We start from the raw sequence: 17,253 nt of genomic DNA, 5'->3' as shown, positions 1-17,253 counted from the left end.
AATCCGCAGCAGTTCTTTATTGTTATATTCAATTCTGGATGAAAAAGCCAAATATTTTGGCTTTTATTCTTACACTGATTAACACTGATATTTTAAACCATAATTAAGATTGATAATATTTCTTTCTTTTATTGTCTACTCAATGGCTTAAATTATTTAAGCATTAGAGAATTAATTATTTTTAATCAACACTGTATTAATACCACTGTATTGGAATGATACAATGCATTATGTCAGTTTTACAATGATATAATAAAAAATATTTAAAAAAAACACTGGGGCTCTCAATGGAAGCAAACTCTCACACTGTGAGACAGAAAAAAATGTGATATCTGATTATACTTTCAAACCAAACTTTTAAACTTTAGTCAAGAAAACATTTTTTAACAATGCAGATTAAAGTCGAACATGGCAGATTAGGACAATTACCCAAAAACTGACTTAATATTAAGCAAATGTGGGAAGCTTTTTACTTCTTCTGCCTATGTTTGGTCACCCCATATCAGAGTCCAGGCACATCCTTGTGAATAACTGAAAGGAGAAAGCCACTGCATACAACATTTTAAATTAATGTGCGTGGCCCTCTGTAATTATTTCAAAAATTAAATACATTAATAATTGCCACTCTTCTGCCTTCTTCTTGAGGAACACCTGAGTCTGGGTTTCTTATAAACTGTATGACATTTCTAGTTGGACAAACTTTTATTTGTATATTACACATGTGTTTATTTATTTATAATAATTTCATATGCAACAATTTTGTTTTTCATGGAAGTTTCATTTTCCCTTCCTAAGTCCATCTGAATCTCCAAGGTTCTTCAGTCAAGCCTTGTGGCTATTTGTACTACTTTAAAAAATGGAATGAAAAGCAACTGGTTTTGTGTTCCCAGGGACCTCCAGGTGAGGTTATTCAACCTTTGCCAATCCATTCGTCCAAAAAATCCAAGCGATCCACAGATGCCAAGCTATCTGATGCAGAAGATTACACTGACGGAATGGAAGAGATCTTTGGCTCACTGAGTTCTCTGAAGCAGGATATTGAACATATGAAATACCCAATGGGAACTCAGAACAACCCAGCTCGAACCTGCAAGGATCTGCAGCTCTGTCACCCAGATTTTCCAGACGGTAGGCTAGTATTACCTCATAAAAGCAAATACGCTGAAATTCTGATCTGCCAACACCAGATCAATTCCAGTTATATCAGCTTTAGTATACTCTAACAGTTCTCCAAAGTCCATATCATATGTTCGTTGAATCCTATTTGAAGATGTTAGTTAGGAGCCAACTTTGTAACAACAGCAAACTCTGTGTCCTTAATTATGTTACCTTGAGTTTGGTGGTTTGTCTATAGCATAAATATCTTCAGAGGATCAAAATGTTTGTAAGTACCTGAAACATACCTACCTTTTTGCTTTAAAATATAAAATATTGCTTTAGCTTTATACAGAAGTGCATTAGTGATATTTCTGGCATATAGTAGCAGTAGATGAAGAGTTTCACTATTTCACAGTTTTTCTGGTTTCATATTTTTCTTATTACACACAAAAATGTTCCTCTCATTAAATCATTGTTCCTCTATATAATTGAATGGAACACCATGCCCTTTGTGCATCACACAAATTAATTTTGCATCTGGGCTAAAACTAAAGCAGGAACCCTCCTTTTAGCCCTACTAGGCAGACCAGACTTAAAAATCCACTCCCCAGGAAGGCTAAAACTACTTTTATTGAGATTGGCTATAACAACAGAATCTTACAAGTCTGGTTGTGCTATACCTCCACTTCTGTCTTATAGTTCAGTGAATTAGGGAGTTATCTGTCTGAGCCACTTCTGAATGTTATCTGGACATTCTGGACTTGCTTCACCCCTTTTGCCTACGTAACGGTTCTTGCATATTTCCCATCAAGGTCATCTTCCTTACTCTTATGCTTTCCTTACACTTCCATAGCTGAGGTGATTTTGAGCAGGAGCTTTGCCTTCATCCTGCATGTGTGAAAGCAGTCCTCCTGCTTCCCCTCAATTCTTTTCTAACCAATATAGCAGCTGAATCATATAGAAATTTGTTAATTCATTCTTTCTACACAGCTGGGCATTATTGCTTATTCTGAGTTTATTTTTATTCGAATATCAAGCCTTCTTGATGAGTACTGGACTGTCACCCTACTCTAAGTTCCTGTTGTGGAAGCAAGTTGCCACCTACCGACATTCTTTGTGCTTATTGTGTTTGAGTCTGGGACACCAAGTCAAATTTTATATCTATTGTCAAAGATTCACAAAATAAGCTCAAAGGAATTGACCTTTGCATTTATGAAATCTGATGGCTACCATATCTTCAGATACATATGAGAAAGTTATGTCCTCAGAGATGGCAAATCATCTCACGGATTCTCCGAAGAAAAAGAGAGAGAAATGGAAGCTTGGCAGATGAGGCTGCTGAGTTTTTAAATCAAGTTCAGGCTTCACCACGGAGACTTCAGCAACTTGGATTTGGCACTACTGATAACTTATCTGTTCCACCAGTATTGGGTTTGCTAGACACCAAGTTTCATTGACATACCCAGAATAGTGAAGATTGGGCAGTTCTGGGATCAGCATGTGAAGGAGAGAGAACAGGGTTCATCCCAATAGCCACTTTGAGTCAGCAACAAATTGATATGTTTACATCAATTGTTCTGCCTCCATGGCAGAGCTTTACTGGCCTCAACAGTGATGCTGGGCAGTGTTCTTCCCATAGTCTCCTCCTTGTGAGATATCAGCAATTGAGGCACTTTTCACAATCTTGGAGTTAATTGTTTCATTGGTACCACTGGTATGGCTATGTCCCATCACAAAGAATCTTACCAGAATCATACTGATCTCAGTATAGAGAATGACAAGAGGTGTACAATCAGTATTTCCTTCAAAAGCAATCTCCAGCCTGCACTCTGGAACAACATCCCCCCAGAGATCTGTATGGCTCCCACCCTGCAGATATTCTGAAAGTCCTTGGAAAGCTGGCTTGGCTCCTAGGCTTGGGATTAATGGTCGAACCCTGTTGGTTTTCTTCTTCTAGTGCCTTGGGTTTGTTTTCTATGGATGTATACATTTCTTTTCCTTTCCATTTTATGGTACTTATTTTTAAAATGTAAGCCACCCAGAGTTGGCTTCTAAATCCAAACAAATAAATACATAAATATTTAAACTTTCATCTTGGACTCAGTATCAGTAGGTTCTAAACTGGAGATGCCTTGAGGGAAGTAGAAAAAATATTATAGCTCTTTTGAACATTTCTTGAGGGAAGAAATGGATGTGGGCTATATCTGTAGCCCTGTTCCCTCCCTCCCTTTCTCCCTTCCTGGAACTAGAATGAGGAGCCCTCTATAACTTTTTCCAGCTTCTAAGCCATTTACTTCTAAGAAAATAGAGACATTATATAAGCTTTAGCAGGAGGGATTCGGTTCTGTTTCAGATCCCACTGAGAATCAACTGAGAATAATGGAGGTACTATAAAAAATGTATGTGCAGCTTCTCATGATACCAGTTCATAAAGAGAATTGCAAACTGGATGTCGTGGGTCACTGTTCAAACTTCTCCTTGAGCCTGCCAACCAACAAGGCTATTTAGACCTGCATTTCCAGGAATGATTTAAAAAAAAAAAGGGGGGGGGGGCTACTGTTTTCTGTTTCCTTTTCTGATGTGTCCTGCCCATCCAATCAGCAGACAAATAGTGCCAAGCACATCCCCAACTGTATTGCCCCTGCATTGACATCGTTCCTGTTTTTAAAAGCAAACAGTGTCTCCCATAATTGGACAGTCCCAGTCTCCAGAGAGGCAAGACTTACCAGAAGCCTGGTAATGAACAATGTGACATATTGGCACTCCAGTTCTTCTTGAGCAGGAGGAGGAGAAAGTGATCAGGGGAACAAGGCACCCCTATGCTAGGTTGTCTTACAACAGGAAATGGTGTTTGTGCACAGGCTTTGTTTCAGTACAGTCCACTATCTGAACTATTGAGCTTGTTTTCTAGTTCCTTTTGTTGCTGAAATCACAGAATGTATCACTCCCATCCATAAGGGTATATCTAGCAGTGATTTCTGCCTTTTATGGACAGGATGACAACTGTTGTCTTTTCAAACCCCTTGTAAAACAAGCTAAATCTGGCGAGGCAGCAACCTGTTGAGACAGGTTACAGAGGACTGTTATGGAAACATCTGAGCCACACAGGACCACCAAGCAAACTGGCAAGTGTCCATTATCTTGAAATGGCAGGAGGAAAAAGCTCGAAGTTTAAATTTTGGGGCATAAGACTATGCCCCAGAGTTTGATGGCTCTGATTTCTTTGCACTGCAGAGGACAAGTCTTTTTAGGTGTATGCAGCTTCATTCTTGTCTGCAACAAAGAATCTAATGTGTTTTGCACCTAAGAGTCTTCCACCAAATAAGCTGCTGGAGTATGGGAAAAGAGACAAGAACTTTCCAGACATAGACACACTGTTCTTCTCCAAACTACAATGATTTTTATTGTTACAGTAAAAAAAAAAAATCCTTTTCAAGGAAATCATTTGTGCTTATCTCTTTATACACAATGGTCTTAGCTAAACAATAGAGAGAGAGATACATTTCTATACACAGCTTTTTAGTTTTTGAACTCTTATTCGCTCGCTCCCTTATTTACACAGGTGTTTCTTATTACACCCTTGAAAATGGTTGCTCCGTTAGACAGCTGCTTTCAGTATTCTCCCTTCTGGCCTTGCTTTTAGCCTAGAGAGAAAGAGAGGAGAAGGGGGAAAAATGTTCCTGAGCCTTTTGGAAAGTCAACCCCTTGGTCAAGCTTCTCTAGCTCACTCCCAGTCTGGTCTTTCCAAATACCACAGTCTTTTCCACCAGCAAATCCACTCTGTAGATCTCCCACCCTTTTTAAAATCTTGCTTGCTTCTGCTGGGTCATCAGTTGCAGATTTCTCCTTTCTCCAAGTATCCTCTCTCCAACTGTTCCTTGATGCACACAGTACTTCCAATCCACCCAACAGAAACACAACACCAACAACCTCCTCCATCGCTTAACAGATTTGCCCTTTCATATATTTTCACCCCAAAGGCAGATGTGCCTGCTCACAGGTGTCTTATTTGGCAAGAAGCTTCTGGGTATATACATGGCTTTTCATATGGAGTTGGCAAACAGAAGAAATTTCTACCTTGGGACCAATTTGCCACACTTGTATCTATCAGGACAGCTCACCTGCCACATAAACCAACTCAATATGGGGATATATATCTGGAGAGCTAGAATTTTCTGCTAAGTTCTCTTATGAAGCCTAATGCTCAGTAAGGCTAATTTTGAAAGCCATACAAGTTTGTATCTGTACCTCAATAAAGACAACAGTCAACGCTGTTGTCTTAACTGATGGGGAAGTCTTTTGAGGTTGTAGCTGCCTCAAATCTACAGTTACAGGCTTTCAAAGTAGTATTCCCTGTGTTAGTAACTTCTGTTCTGAGAGCATCTGCACTGTAAGTTCTGGGCTGTAAGTTTTATCCAGACAAAGTATCAATGCAAACTGATATTATTTCCAAAAATGGCTAGGGATTTTCTTCTGAATGACCTGCCTAATTTCTCTTCCTTTTCCGTCATCGGAGTTGGAATGTTCTTTATGCAAATTGGCTGTCCAGTGAGCTCTAGCCTTTATATCACATTAATTAAGCTTTTCCAGATGTGCACCATCTTCTTGTATGCTTTGATGGATCACAAAGGAAAGCTTACCTCCATCTCGTTTCTTGGGTTAGCCCAGGAACGCTATTTATGTATGTTAAAACAAATGTGTTTTGCCTCTGCTGAAATAAGTGAATAAGTGAAGCATATTCTGCAAGGGCTCTTTTAACATCAGCAGCTTTTTCTAAAGGACTATCTGATCTGATCTTTTAGATCAATGTCTCATCCACATTCTATTTCACATTGCTGACTTGAAATCAGAGCAAAACGCATGCGTGGTTTGGCAGGGCAATGTTTCATCGGTTTTAGTCTAGCAATGACCATTACTCACCCATAATATGATTCAGTGAGACTACATTGAAGAAGAACAGGTTGTTTACCTGTAACTGTCATTCTTCAAAAGGTCATCTGTGAATTCACACAATCTGTTTTCCTTCTCCTCTTTAGATGCCTGTTTTGGTGGGTATTCTTAGTTCTAGGATTGCTGTAGTAGACATCAGTGCAGACTTAGAACCTGTATGTGTGAATGCACAGATGATCAGTGAAAGAATGATAGTTACAGATAAATAGCCTGTCCTTACTGTGATTATGTACAGCTTATTGAGACTCAATAAGCTTATCAAGACTCAAGAGGTAGAATTGAAGAGTTGTGTCACTTTCTATATAAAACGAAGAGTTTGCATCTGTAATCATTACTGCATAATAACAAAAGTAGTTTATAAAACTTTTCTTGTTTCATAGTACAGTCTTATGTACTGATGTCCTCAAAACATTTTGAAGACCTTTAAGGAATAGTCTCATGCATCTTAGGCTGACTCAGACATTAACTGAAACAGCTAGTGCATTCTTGCTGTGGTGATGCCACTTCTGGTTAAAGAAATAATATGATTGTTTATTTCCCAATGTCACATTTTTCCATCTGTAAAAAAAAAACAAGTACATCCAGAGATATTTACTCACTGTCTTCTCTTTTTCCACATTCAAGGGGATCATTATAGGAGATGAACCATATTTTTAAGTGTGTATAGTATATTATTTCTTGTTTCTTATATGTTATGCACATATTACTCATGTGCACAGAATTCTTCCACCAGTCACATAATTGATATGGATTAAGTCAAGGAAAATTCAGGTCTATCTTCTACTTATAAGCCTGGTATGTTTTAGATAAAGTGGTGTTTGTAACCATGTTCATTCACTTTGATATTCCTACTGGGCTCTTAACACCAATATAAAGTTCTGCAAAGCGTATTGTTAAAGTTTCTGAAAAAACACCAATTTTACAACAATATGGGGTAAAGGTTATTACTTATAACTCATTTAATTAGCAATTAAGCCTGGGAATCAATTAAATGAATGATCTGAGATTTCCTTTTTTTATAGGAGAGTATTGGATTGATCCTAACCAGGGGTGTTCCGGGGACTCTTTCAAAGTATACTGTAACTTCACAGCTGATGGGGAAACTTGCATCTATCCAGATAAGAAATCAGAGGGAGTAAGTAATAAAATAGTATTTGTTGCAAAGAGTTCCTGCTTGAATCAAGATCATGGCTAAAACAAACAAACAAACAAAAATGCTATATCTCTTTTGTGAACAAACCTTTTTTTACAAGATAATTCCAGTACTGTTTTTACAAAATTGAATCAAGGGAAGATCTGAACCTTTCCAGGGCTTGCTCAAATGCTTATGTCTTGTGGATGACAGTTTGTACCTGTTACTAGTGCTATTTTTTTCATGACCATGATACAGCTCTGTAGCTATTTTTTTAAATTATTAATACTTTTTAAAACAAAAACGAGCAAGCAAGCAAGCAAAAAGAGAAAAGGAAAAGAAAACAATTAATTGGTACAGAAATATATACATGGACAAAAGAATTCTCAAGATTATACAGTTAGTGTTCAGCACATTTTTTCCTAGAGAAAAACATTAAATTACATTTAAGTATATTAAAATATTTTAACAATGAAAGCAAGAATCTAAATCTCTGAGCTGAGTGTCAAAATCTTCACCACTAGTTGTTCATTCTGCAGCTATTTTTAATTTTGTATTAGCACTTGGTACAGGTTTTGGAAGAAGAAAATATTTTGTAAAGTTCTTTTTCTTAACTTTTCATACCTTTCTTACCAGGTACCTTTCTTACTAGCTTGATTAAGTGTGCCTTTTCAAGAAAGCAACCAGATAAATGTATATAATTAAACCTTATTTTTCTTAAAATAAATATTTTAAATGTATTGCCTTACTTTTTTGAACCAAGAATTATGTCAGGTAAAAATCTGAGTTCTGATCTGCACATTTATCTAGGAAGGGTAGATTCACTTAGCTGGTATTAGCATTTATGGAAATCAAAGAATACTCTTTGGATTATTGGTCATCATAGTGAGGTTATGTCCAGCTATAATGCATTTCTTTGAAACAAATAACTAGACTTAGATCTTTGATCTGCTCCAGCATGGATTCTCTTATGATTTGAACATACTATCAGATACTAAATAATCAAATCAAAAGTTACTGCTTCTCTGAGTGCATTAGACTGGGAGTGGGGTATAAATCTTGCCAAATAAGTAAGAGCAGCTATCAGCATTCACAAATTTATAAGTCCTAGGAACTTGCAAAAAGTCTCCTGTTCAGGCCCTGAATATGCTGAGATAGCTGCAATCTCTTTATCTCTGCTGGTTGTTAATGGTCCATTCCTCTGCCTCACAAGAAGCTGCAGCTGACAGTTAGAATACCGAAATCCTAGTATTTGAAGGGAGCAAAATACCATCTGGGGCTAACCTTGTGCCAAAGACTGCATGCACAATCCCTTCCCATGGATCTGCCTGAACAATCCAATTAATGTATTTAGTTATTTAATATATTATCTGAGAACTTGATATAATTTTCTCTGCACAACTCTAAATATAATTAGAACTAGGCACACAGCCCAGGGTTTTTTCTTTTCATTTTTAAAAAGAGATTAATTTAGCAGTGTTTATGTAAAACTCAGCTAATTCCCCCTTATTTCTTGCTGACATAATTAACACTCATGATTTCTTTCCTCCCTCACAGTTTAGGATTTCATCGTGGCCAAAGGAAAATCCAGGAACCTGGTTTAGTGAATTTAAGAGAGGCAAACTGGTAAATTACTTTCTTTTTTACTTTAGAATTAGCATGCAACCTAAGTGCACAAATCCAGTAAAGGTATCCAGAAACAAGCTTTGCTTTTTACAAGACGCAATGTGCTGCATATAGTAGTGGCATTTGCTTGGATTTCAGTGTGGGGAGCTTGAGCAGAAAGATATTCTAGGCACCGTGCATCTTCAGGTACAGAAACAAGCCTGTTATTTTCTCTTGATTCTGAATACTGAAGTAGGGCAAAATATATACAGGAAACAGTCTGGGAATATGTAAGCAGAACTTTTTGTTTTTTCTTTTTTGCATTTAGTATTTAGTTACCACTGTTTTTATCTTTTGTCAAGGGCTTTGGGCAAATAAGAGATCTTCAGGCTTCAGTTTTAGAGCAGGAGTGGGCAAATATTTTCTAGTCAAGTTGTATAGCCCCCCAAGGAGTTATCATTGGGGGCACATAGCAAGTAAAACTAAAGGAAGTAGTGGGTAGGATCATAACAAAAACTGAGTATCAATACCTCCCTCCTTCCCTCCCTCCTTCCTTCCTTCCTTCCTTCCTTCCTTCCTTCCTTCCTTCCTTCCTTCCTTCCTATCTCTTTCTGTGAGATGACAGAAAATACAATCATCTGAAATGATCTCTACACAAAGGAAGACATATTGTTACCCTTACTTTAGAGCAGCCTTACTCAACTTTTTGACCCTGGAGGGACCCTTGAAATATTTTTCAGGCCTCAGGGAACCCCTGCACATTCAGGCTCAAATATAGTCCAGAAGTTACAAAGTCATTTCATTTGTAGGCCTGTATATATGCATTAACAGTGTTCTTACACTGAAAATAAGGAATGATACTTAACCCTTTAATGTGAAGTTGCCTGAATTTAAAATACTTTTTAAAATAAATTGTGATCTCCTAGGGCAGAGGTCCCCAACCCCCGGGCCGCGGACCGGTACTGGTCCGTGGCCTGTTAGGAACCGGGCCGCACAGCAGAAGGTGAGCGGTGGGCGAGCGAGCAAATTTACAGCCTGAGTATTTACAGCCGCTCTCCATTGCTTGCATTACCACCTGAGCTCCGCCTCCTGTCAGAGAAAGCAAGCCCATTGGCTGCTATCTCCAAATGGCGTGAAGAAAAAAGAATAAAAGGTCAGGAAAAAGAGGAAGTGCTTGAATCATCCAAAAACCATACCCCGCCCCCCCAGTCCGTGGAAAAATTGTCTTCCACGAAACTGGTCCCTAGTGCCAAAAAGGTTGGGAACTGCTGTCCTAGGGAACCTCTAGTGGCCTCTCGCAGAAGCCTAGGGTTCCATGGAACCCTGGTTGAGAAACCCTGCGTTAAACAGACTGCTTTACACATTAGAGGGATAAATGCTAAGAATTCCTCTTTCTGCCTCTCAAAAACATTTTGCATGATGGCTAAAATGTCTAAAGCGTGTTACCTTTTCCCATGCACTGAGATTTTAAAGAAGGACTCACATTTAGACTAGAATAAAACTTCCTATTTCCAGTCCATCTGATTTTCCATTGAGTACAGTGAATCCACTGCCTCAGGTAGAAAACCCTAGGTGTCAGGAAAGAGTGGCAAATTGTTTGTTATTTAATTAGTTATTATTATAGTTTTATAGATGGGAATATATGCTTGTGCGATTTTCATGTATCAAAATAATTTGGTTCCCTTTGGATACTGTATACCTTGGCATGAGTAGGAAAGGAGGTACCATTTGCTGCTCAGCTTCAGGCAGCTGGTGGTCCATGCCAGTTTCATATGTTTTCAAGTCTTCATCTGAACCATCCAATTTCTGCAGCATTCTGCATTTTTTTAAAAAATAGATATAATTTTTGGTAGTTGGCTTTTCCTAACCTATGAATTTTTATCTTTTATCTGAGCAAAAAGTAACACTGATAAATTTAGAAAAGTGAATTTCTAAATCTAAAGGATAAATGTGCTCAAAGCCTCCTATTGGTCTGCAAAATATAGCTCAAAAAATAATTCTACCCCATCCCTCATTTAAATCTTCAACATGAACATACATATTAAAAGGGCCTCATCCCCTGAAAACTCTCTCATATACCTTCCCAAATGTTTCAATTTGTAGGTGAAAATTACATTGCTATAGCGACCTGAAGAAAGATATTTTTATTATCAGATCTTAGGTATGTCTCTGTAAAGCCTGCATCCAAAGTAACTCTGGAGCCATTGTGGCTGTTTCTTAAGTGTCATCGTCAATAAAAACATTGTTTCTTCTGTCCTATGCTGGAATGTTTAATATAACATTCTGAAATTAATTGTACAGCTGACTACTTTTGAGCTCTTCTCTAGTGATACTTATTTCCCCATAAGTAGACTGAATACTGATCTCTGGCTCATGCCATACATAGTGCTGGTAACTACTTGATTCCCCTACCATGCACTCAGTTTAGAGGCTAATCTAGACCAAATGTTCTGTTCCTACTGTGCAGAAATATGTAAGTGCACTTCCATCCATTAAGTAATGACTGATATAGGGCTCTTCTTGTGCTCAGAGAACCCAATTATTATCTTTATTATAAAGTATAAATTATTCAGGTCTCTGCATATGCCTGCATAGACCTTCTGCTTCATGGTGTTTTGTTAGAGGAAAGCATGTGAGTGGTCTTTTTCATGTGGGAAAGCAGATACCTCAAGCAAGCAACAGAGTTAACTAAGAATTTAAACTGTGTCCTCGGAAGAATGTTGTTTGCACAAGGTTATCACACATTGTATGCAGTGGTTTTCAGCTTCTGATAATAATAGGCAGACTCGGTGCATAATCATATAGCTTTGGGTAAAGAAAATATCTTTATTGATTCATTGCCTAACCGCGTTCCTAATGGGACAACAAACAGGCTTATGTCAGCTGATTTATAAGAGGCCAGTTAATGTGTTTGCTGTTGCATATTATCTTGTTTTGCACTTCGAAGAGCAAGTTTATATATACCTGTTTATGAACCTTTTTTGTTTTTTTAACCTCCTTAGCTTTCTTATGTGGATGCTGAAGGCAATTCTATTACCACGGTCCAAATGACATTCCTTAAACTACTGAGTGCCTCCGCTCGACAAAACTTCACTTACAACTGTCATCAGTCAGTAGCATGGCATGATGTCTCTTCTGACAGCTATGACAAAGCATTGAGGTTCTTAGGGTCAAACGATGAAGAGATGTCTTATGACAACAATCCTTACATCAAAGTGCTTCATGATGGCTGTGCAGTAAGTATAAGCCTTGGACATTTTTTCCTGCTTTAGTAGGGCAGATAAGCTTAGTATTCACATGAATTCAACTGAATACCGCTCTTACATGTATCTGTTTCTTTCTAAGCGTATTCTTTCATTTTTGTATCTTGTTCTTCACAGTATCAGTCTGTTTAAAAAATAACCCTGTAGAAGAGAAAAAAATGTAATCCATAATATAAGGCAAATAAAAGACAAAAACTATCCGACAGTGTGCTCCTCTAAAGGCATGACAAGGGAAGTCACTAGAGGAAAAAGTAGAGATTGGAAATAGCAAATGGAAAACATTATACTTTATAATGTACTGCAAAAAAAAAAAGAATAATATTGCAAATGAAAGATCCCTTTGCACACTTTAATATAACTTGTGTCTAAAACAGATAATAGAAGTAAAAGCAGTGCCAAACTGTCTTATTTGAAAATAAAACAAATTTTCTATCTTCATTTCCAATGAGCTACTGCTTGAATTGGCACTGGAATCTGATAGTGATAGAATGATACTAAAGAAAGAATGATACTAAAGAAAGAACTGTCTTAGAAGTTTCACAAATACTGCATCATTACTGATGTAACCTTGACAATCCCCATTGTATTACATAGTTTCATTTCTGTCTCAGAACTGCTTCTTTGGCATCCAAATATTGAATTTGGATATGTGGTGAGAAATGTAAGGTAGGAAAAAGCAGACGCGCAGGTACAAAATAGGTGGTACCTGGTACAGCACTAGTACTTGTGAGAAGGATCTGGGCATCCTGTAGACCACAGATTAAGCAAGAGCCATCAGGGTTCTGTAGCTGCCAAAAAAGGCAATGCATTCTTGGGCTGGATCACCAGTCTTGGGCTGGATCACCAGAGGTACAGTGTTGAGATCACCAGAAGTGGTAGGTCCACACTGAGCTGATCAGACTACACCTAGAACACTGTCTCCAGTTCTAGTCCCCACAACACAAGAAGGATGAGAAACTGGGAAAGAGTGCAAGGAAGAGCAACAGAAATGGTGAGGGGCTTGGAGTTTAAATCCTATGAAGAACAGTTAAAGTTTAGTCTAAAGAAGAGATGGCAGGGAACCTTAGCAGTACTGAAATACCTGGAGGCTGTCACAGGGAAAAGGGTATGGATTTATTCTCCACATTACCTGAGGGTAGGAGAAGAACTAATGAGTAGAAGCTTTATAGAGGGAGATCCAGACTCAGAATAAAGAGGGCTTTTCTGACTGTGAGAGCTATTAAGCAGTGGAACAGCCTGTCTGCTGGGGTTGTGGGTGCTCCATGACAGGAGGTTTTCAGGCAAAAGTTAGCCAGGGGAGCCATTTGTTTGGGATGGGGTAAGGATTCCTGCCCTGGGCGGGAGTTGGACTAGAAGATCTCCAAGGCTTTTCCAACCCCATGATTCTGTTATTCTATAATGCTGTGAATTAATTTCCATTTAAATGAGCCATGGTTCTTTTCCCCCAACCACCCTTAACAATTTTTTTCCTTATCCAACACCGCCACTTCCTTCTTTTTCTCTTACTGACAAAAATAGCCAGATATGAAGCAAAGTCCTTCTTTCCATGTTCCTCAAAGCTAGTTCAGGGTTGGACTGGAAGTGATAATTTGTGACACATTATCTAACCCTCATTACTACTCTGACAAGTGAACCAGCTATAATAAATATAGATAATTATATTCACCTGGATTGTTCTCTGAAGTAGTTGTTCCTTTTTGAAAACTAAATCCAGTCAAGATGCAAACTGCTATTTCAATTTAAATGCATATGAAATATCTCAGTCAATAGCTTTCCCAACTGCATATTAGGGGGACTTCTGAGACCTCTGAAATTCATATCTGCTTTTTCAAATTCAATTGTTGCTATATTCTTGGTCTTGTTTTTCATCAAGAATTATTTCCTAAAGAAACTCACTACGACTTCCTTAGACAAACATAGGCTACACTATGACTTCCTTAGACAAACATAGACAATCCAAGACCCTTCTGATCTTTACTGCGTCAACCAATATATTAATTGAATTTTGTTATGTTTTTTTTTACAGTCAAGAAAAGGATATGCAAAGACTGTTATTGAAATCAATACTCCCAAAATTGACCAAGTGCCTGTCTTCGATGTGATGATTAATGACTTTGGTGATCAAAATCAGAAGTTTGGATTTGAAGTGGGTCCAGTCTGTTTCCTTGGTTAAGTTTAGAGCAAAGAGAAAATCTTCAAGAAGAAAAATGTGCTAGGTGTCACCATACCAATTCACTTGTGCCATGTGCAAGTTTTAAGTAAGAATGGAATAGTAATATGTTTCACCAAATATGTATGTCTTCTTTAGAAAACACCCACTGCCCTTTTTGGAGCAGAATCACATGACTTAAATTTACTTGGCAAATGATGAATGATCCTGTGTCAGAGACAGGCAAGTTCGTGTTCCACCAGCTTATCCTTCTTCACCCCCCTGTGTTCCTTTCTATTTTTTGGTGCTGTAAAATTGAATGGTGCTCCCTTTTTACAACATAAGAGGTGCTAAGAAGATACGTTTAATAAACTGTAATTATTCTGTGTACAGTACAGTGCTGTCCTGTGTCTGTTTCTAAAACTTGCATGCGTCCCTGAATTGCAACTGGCTGTTACCTTATCCTAATTTCAAAACTACATTTCAGTACTGTGTATGTATTATGAAAAATAAAGCTGTAATTTCCAATGAAGTCCCACTCCATATTTTTCTGATTAATAATATTATAACATACCCTTTTTGTATATATTGATCTCTAGAGTTATGTTATTTGAAGTCAGTGACAAAACCTCAGGTGGCAAAACTGGAAGCAAAGGAGTAGCACAATTTTCTGCTAGTACCACCTTGCCATAAGGAATTCCAAGAAGGATTTGAAAGGCCAGTTGAGATACTCCTCCATGACACCATACCTCATTTCAAGACATAAGCAGGTTTCATTTTGGTGGTGGTGGCGGCTTTTCATGGTGGAATGGGAAATGTGTCCTGGTAAAAAAAATATGCAAAAGTGAGGGAAAGTCCCTTCTGATGTAACCCTGTCACTGTAGCAGGAGTTTTTTCTACTGAATTCTGACAATGTTGGGAGTTACGGGCCAGATGGAAGGAGACCATTGCTGTGGTCCATGCTTCGCTAAAGGTATTGCCTTCCCCCAAGATTGGAGCAATGCTGATATGTAGAAAAGTAGCAGCACGGATACCATGGCTATGGCTGCGTCTCCCAATATTACCAGAGCTGAGGGAGGAAGTGTACCGGTTTCTGGCTGCCATATATTTTATATAATGTCAGAAGGGGCCCTTGAGTATAATAAATTAATTTCAGTAATATAATTAATTAGTCTATAATTAATGACTAATTGAAACACACTGATTTTTTTTTTCAGATGGATATTAAAACTAGATTCTGCACAATTATTTATGAACTGTGATACTCCAGTGATCTTTCCAGAATGTTTGCTTGGTTTACCTAAATTATATATGAGCAGTACTTGTATTTGACACACGAACTTCTAGTTTTTATCTATTCTGTCAGTATCATTGTTTACTTCTGTAATTTCAGGGCAAAGACTCTTGCCCCTATTAAAGAGATCCCCCCCCCCCACTTGGGCATACCCTGATGCCCAAGAAAAAGAGAGAGAAAAGAATAGGGCTTTCAGTTTTGAAGTATGTCTAGCATTGCCATTTATTGTATCAAATGTGTAACTACATGTCTACCAGAATTCTGATGTGCAAATGTTAGTGAATATAAATGTTTCTCCACTGGTCATGTTAAAGACATTGGTAGATCAGATGAAGGTGCTTCTGTCCTGGCCACTTGGCTGACTTAAGCAAGTGCCACATTGCAGATGATGAATCTAGTCAGTTCAGGAGGTCCTCCTATGTAACCCCCTCAGATTCTGGATTTGTGCTGCTGGAATCTATTTGCTCTCCCAGCACAGAAGATACAAGAGTATAAACTGAAATCTGCTCAGGTAGCCTTCTTGCTGAATTGTGGCAAATAAGTCTAGGTCATGTGATTCTACCTAGTTGCCAAGCAACCTATGAGGAAATTGCTATCTATGAAGCTTCTTTTTTGACTCAAGCAGTTGCAATTTGCAATCTTATTTTTTTCCTGGCCTCAAGGATTTTTTTTTTCTGGGTGGTCAAACATAGACATTAACTTAACACAAATCCTTTTGTACTTATTTCTCATAATATATGTAAGACTTGAAAAATATTTGTTACTATTTCTTATATAAATCTGTTTAAATTAATTGATACCAGATTCCACTAGCACATTTTCAGCTGTTTTTAACGTGCAAACATTTTATATGTAAAAGAGATTTCAAAGTCAACAATTTGCTGTTTGGAATTCCTTTTCTAAAACCAAAGTTTGTTAACTGTCACCTCAGAGACAAAATAATATACATTTTATTAATAAAATCAATTCCTGTCTCCATGGACTGATCATTCTGTTTCTTAATCCTACAGGAAGTGCTGTATAATCTTCAGTAACACAATTATATTCTGGCTGTAGATGATTCATCACATAAACCATGGAATATAGATCAAAGCCTCTCATAAATATTCAGGTCAAAATCCTCATAATTGGAGGGGGGCATGTTAAATCAATTTAAATCAACCAAATGTCACCTTCAGAAAGGTTTGTTATTTATTGTTGATGAAATTGGCCAATGTGGAACTTCCCCTCTTCAGCCAGTTGTCATTTGGAAAGTCATTTCTACCTAAAATGTAAAAACGTGCTTATCGAATTACCCTAAATTTGTACAATGGATGTAATTGACAGAAGGAATAACCTTGAGGAACAGGAGAAAGAGCCACAACCAGGACAATGGTCAGATAAAAGAAATCTGGGTCCCGGGCAGAAATGTAATTTGAGAAAGCGTCTCAAGCATGACCCTCCCTAGTTCTTAGGAAGATAAAGGGATGGAGGGGAAGTGCATTCAGACTTGCAAGATCCTGTTACTATAGTCTCATAATAAAAGTAGTATTAGCTTGTGTGTCTTTGGTTTCCAAGTTTGGTCTACCTGGATGGGCTGACATCAATCTTGCAAGTCTGAATGCACTTCTCCCTCCCTCCAACTTCATGAGAACTAGGGAGGGTCATGTCTGAGACACTTCCTCTAATTATATTTCTGACCCAGTCTCAGTTTTTTTTATCTGACTGTTGTCTTGGTTGTGGCTCTTCCTCCTGTTATTCCTTCTGTCCATTGCAATGGAAT

The 17,253-nt window shown here is 37.9% G+C and overlaps 1 protein-coding gene across 1 annotated transcript in view; it reads left to right on the top strand.

Moving 5' to 3' along the window:
* Positions 1–16,452, top strand: part of COL11A1 (collagen type XI alpha 1 chain) — a 256,753-nt gene extending 240,301 nt beyond the window's left edge. Inside the window, exons 62-66 of the mRNA XM_063299875.1 lie at positions 891–1,128; positions 7,071–7,183; positions 8,738–8,806; positions 11,788–12,021; positions 14,075–16,452. Of these exons, the coding sequence (XP_063155945.1) occupies positions 891–1,128; positions 7,071–7,183; positions 8,738–8,806; positions 11,788–12,021; positions 14,075–14,221 (801 nt within the window). The 3' untranslated portion in view covers positions 14,222–16,452. The remainder of the gene's footprint in view (positions 1–890; positions 1,129–7,070; positions 7,184–8,737; positions 8,807–11,787; positions 12,022–14,074) is intronic.
* Positions 16,453–17,253: the final 801 nt, after the last annotated feature.

Source organism: Candoia aspera, chromosome 3 (assembly GCF_035149785.1).
Source record: "Candoia aspera isolate rCanAsp1 chromosome 3, rCanAsp1.hap2, whole genome shotgun sequence".
NCBI lineage: Eukaryota > Metazoa > Chordata > Lepidosauria > Squamata > Boidae > Candoia > Candoia aspera.
The sequence above is the reverse complement of the archived record's forward strand: the minus strand, read 5'-3'. Positions and strand labels throughout refer to the sequence as shown.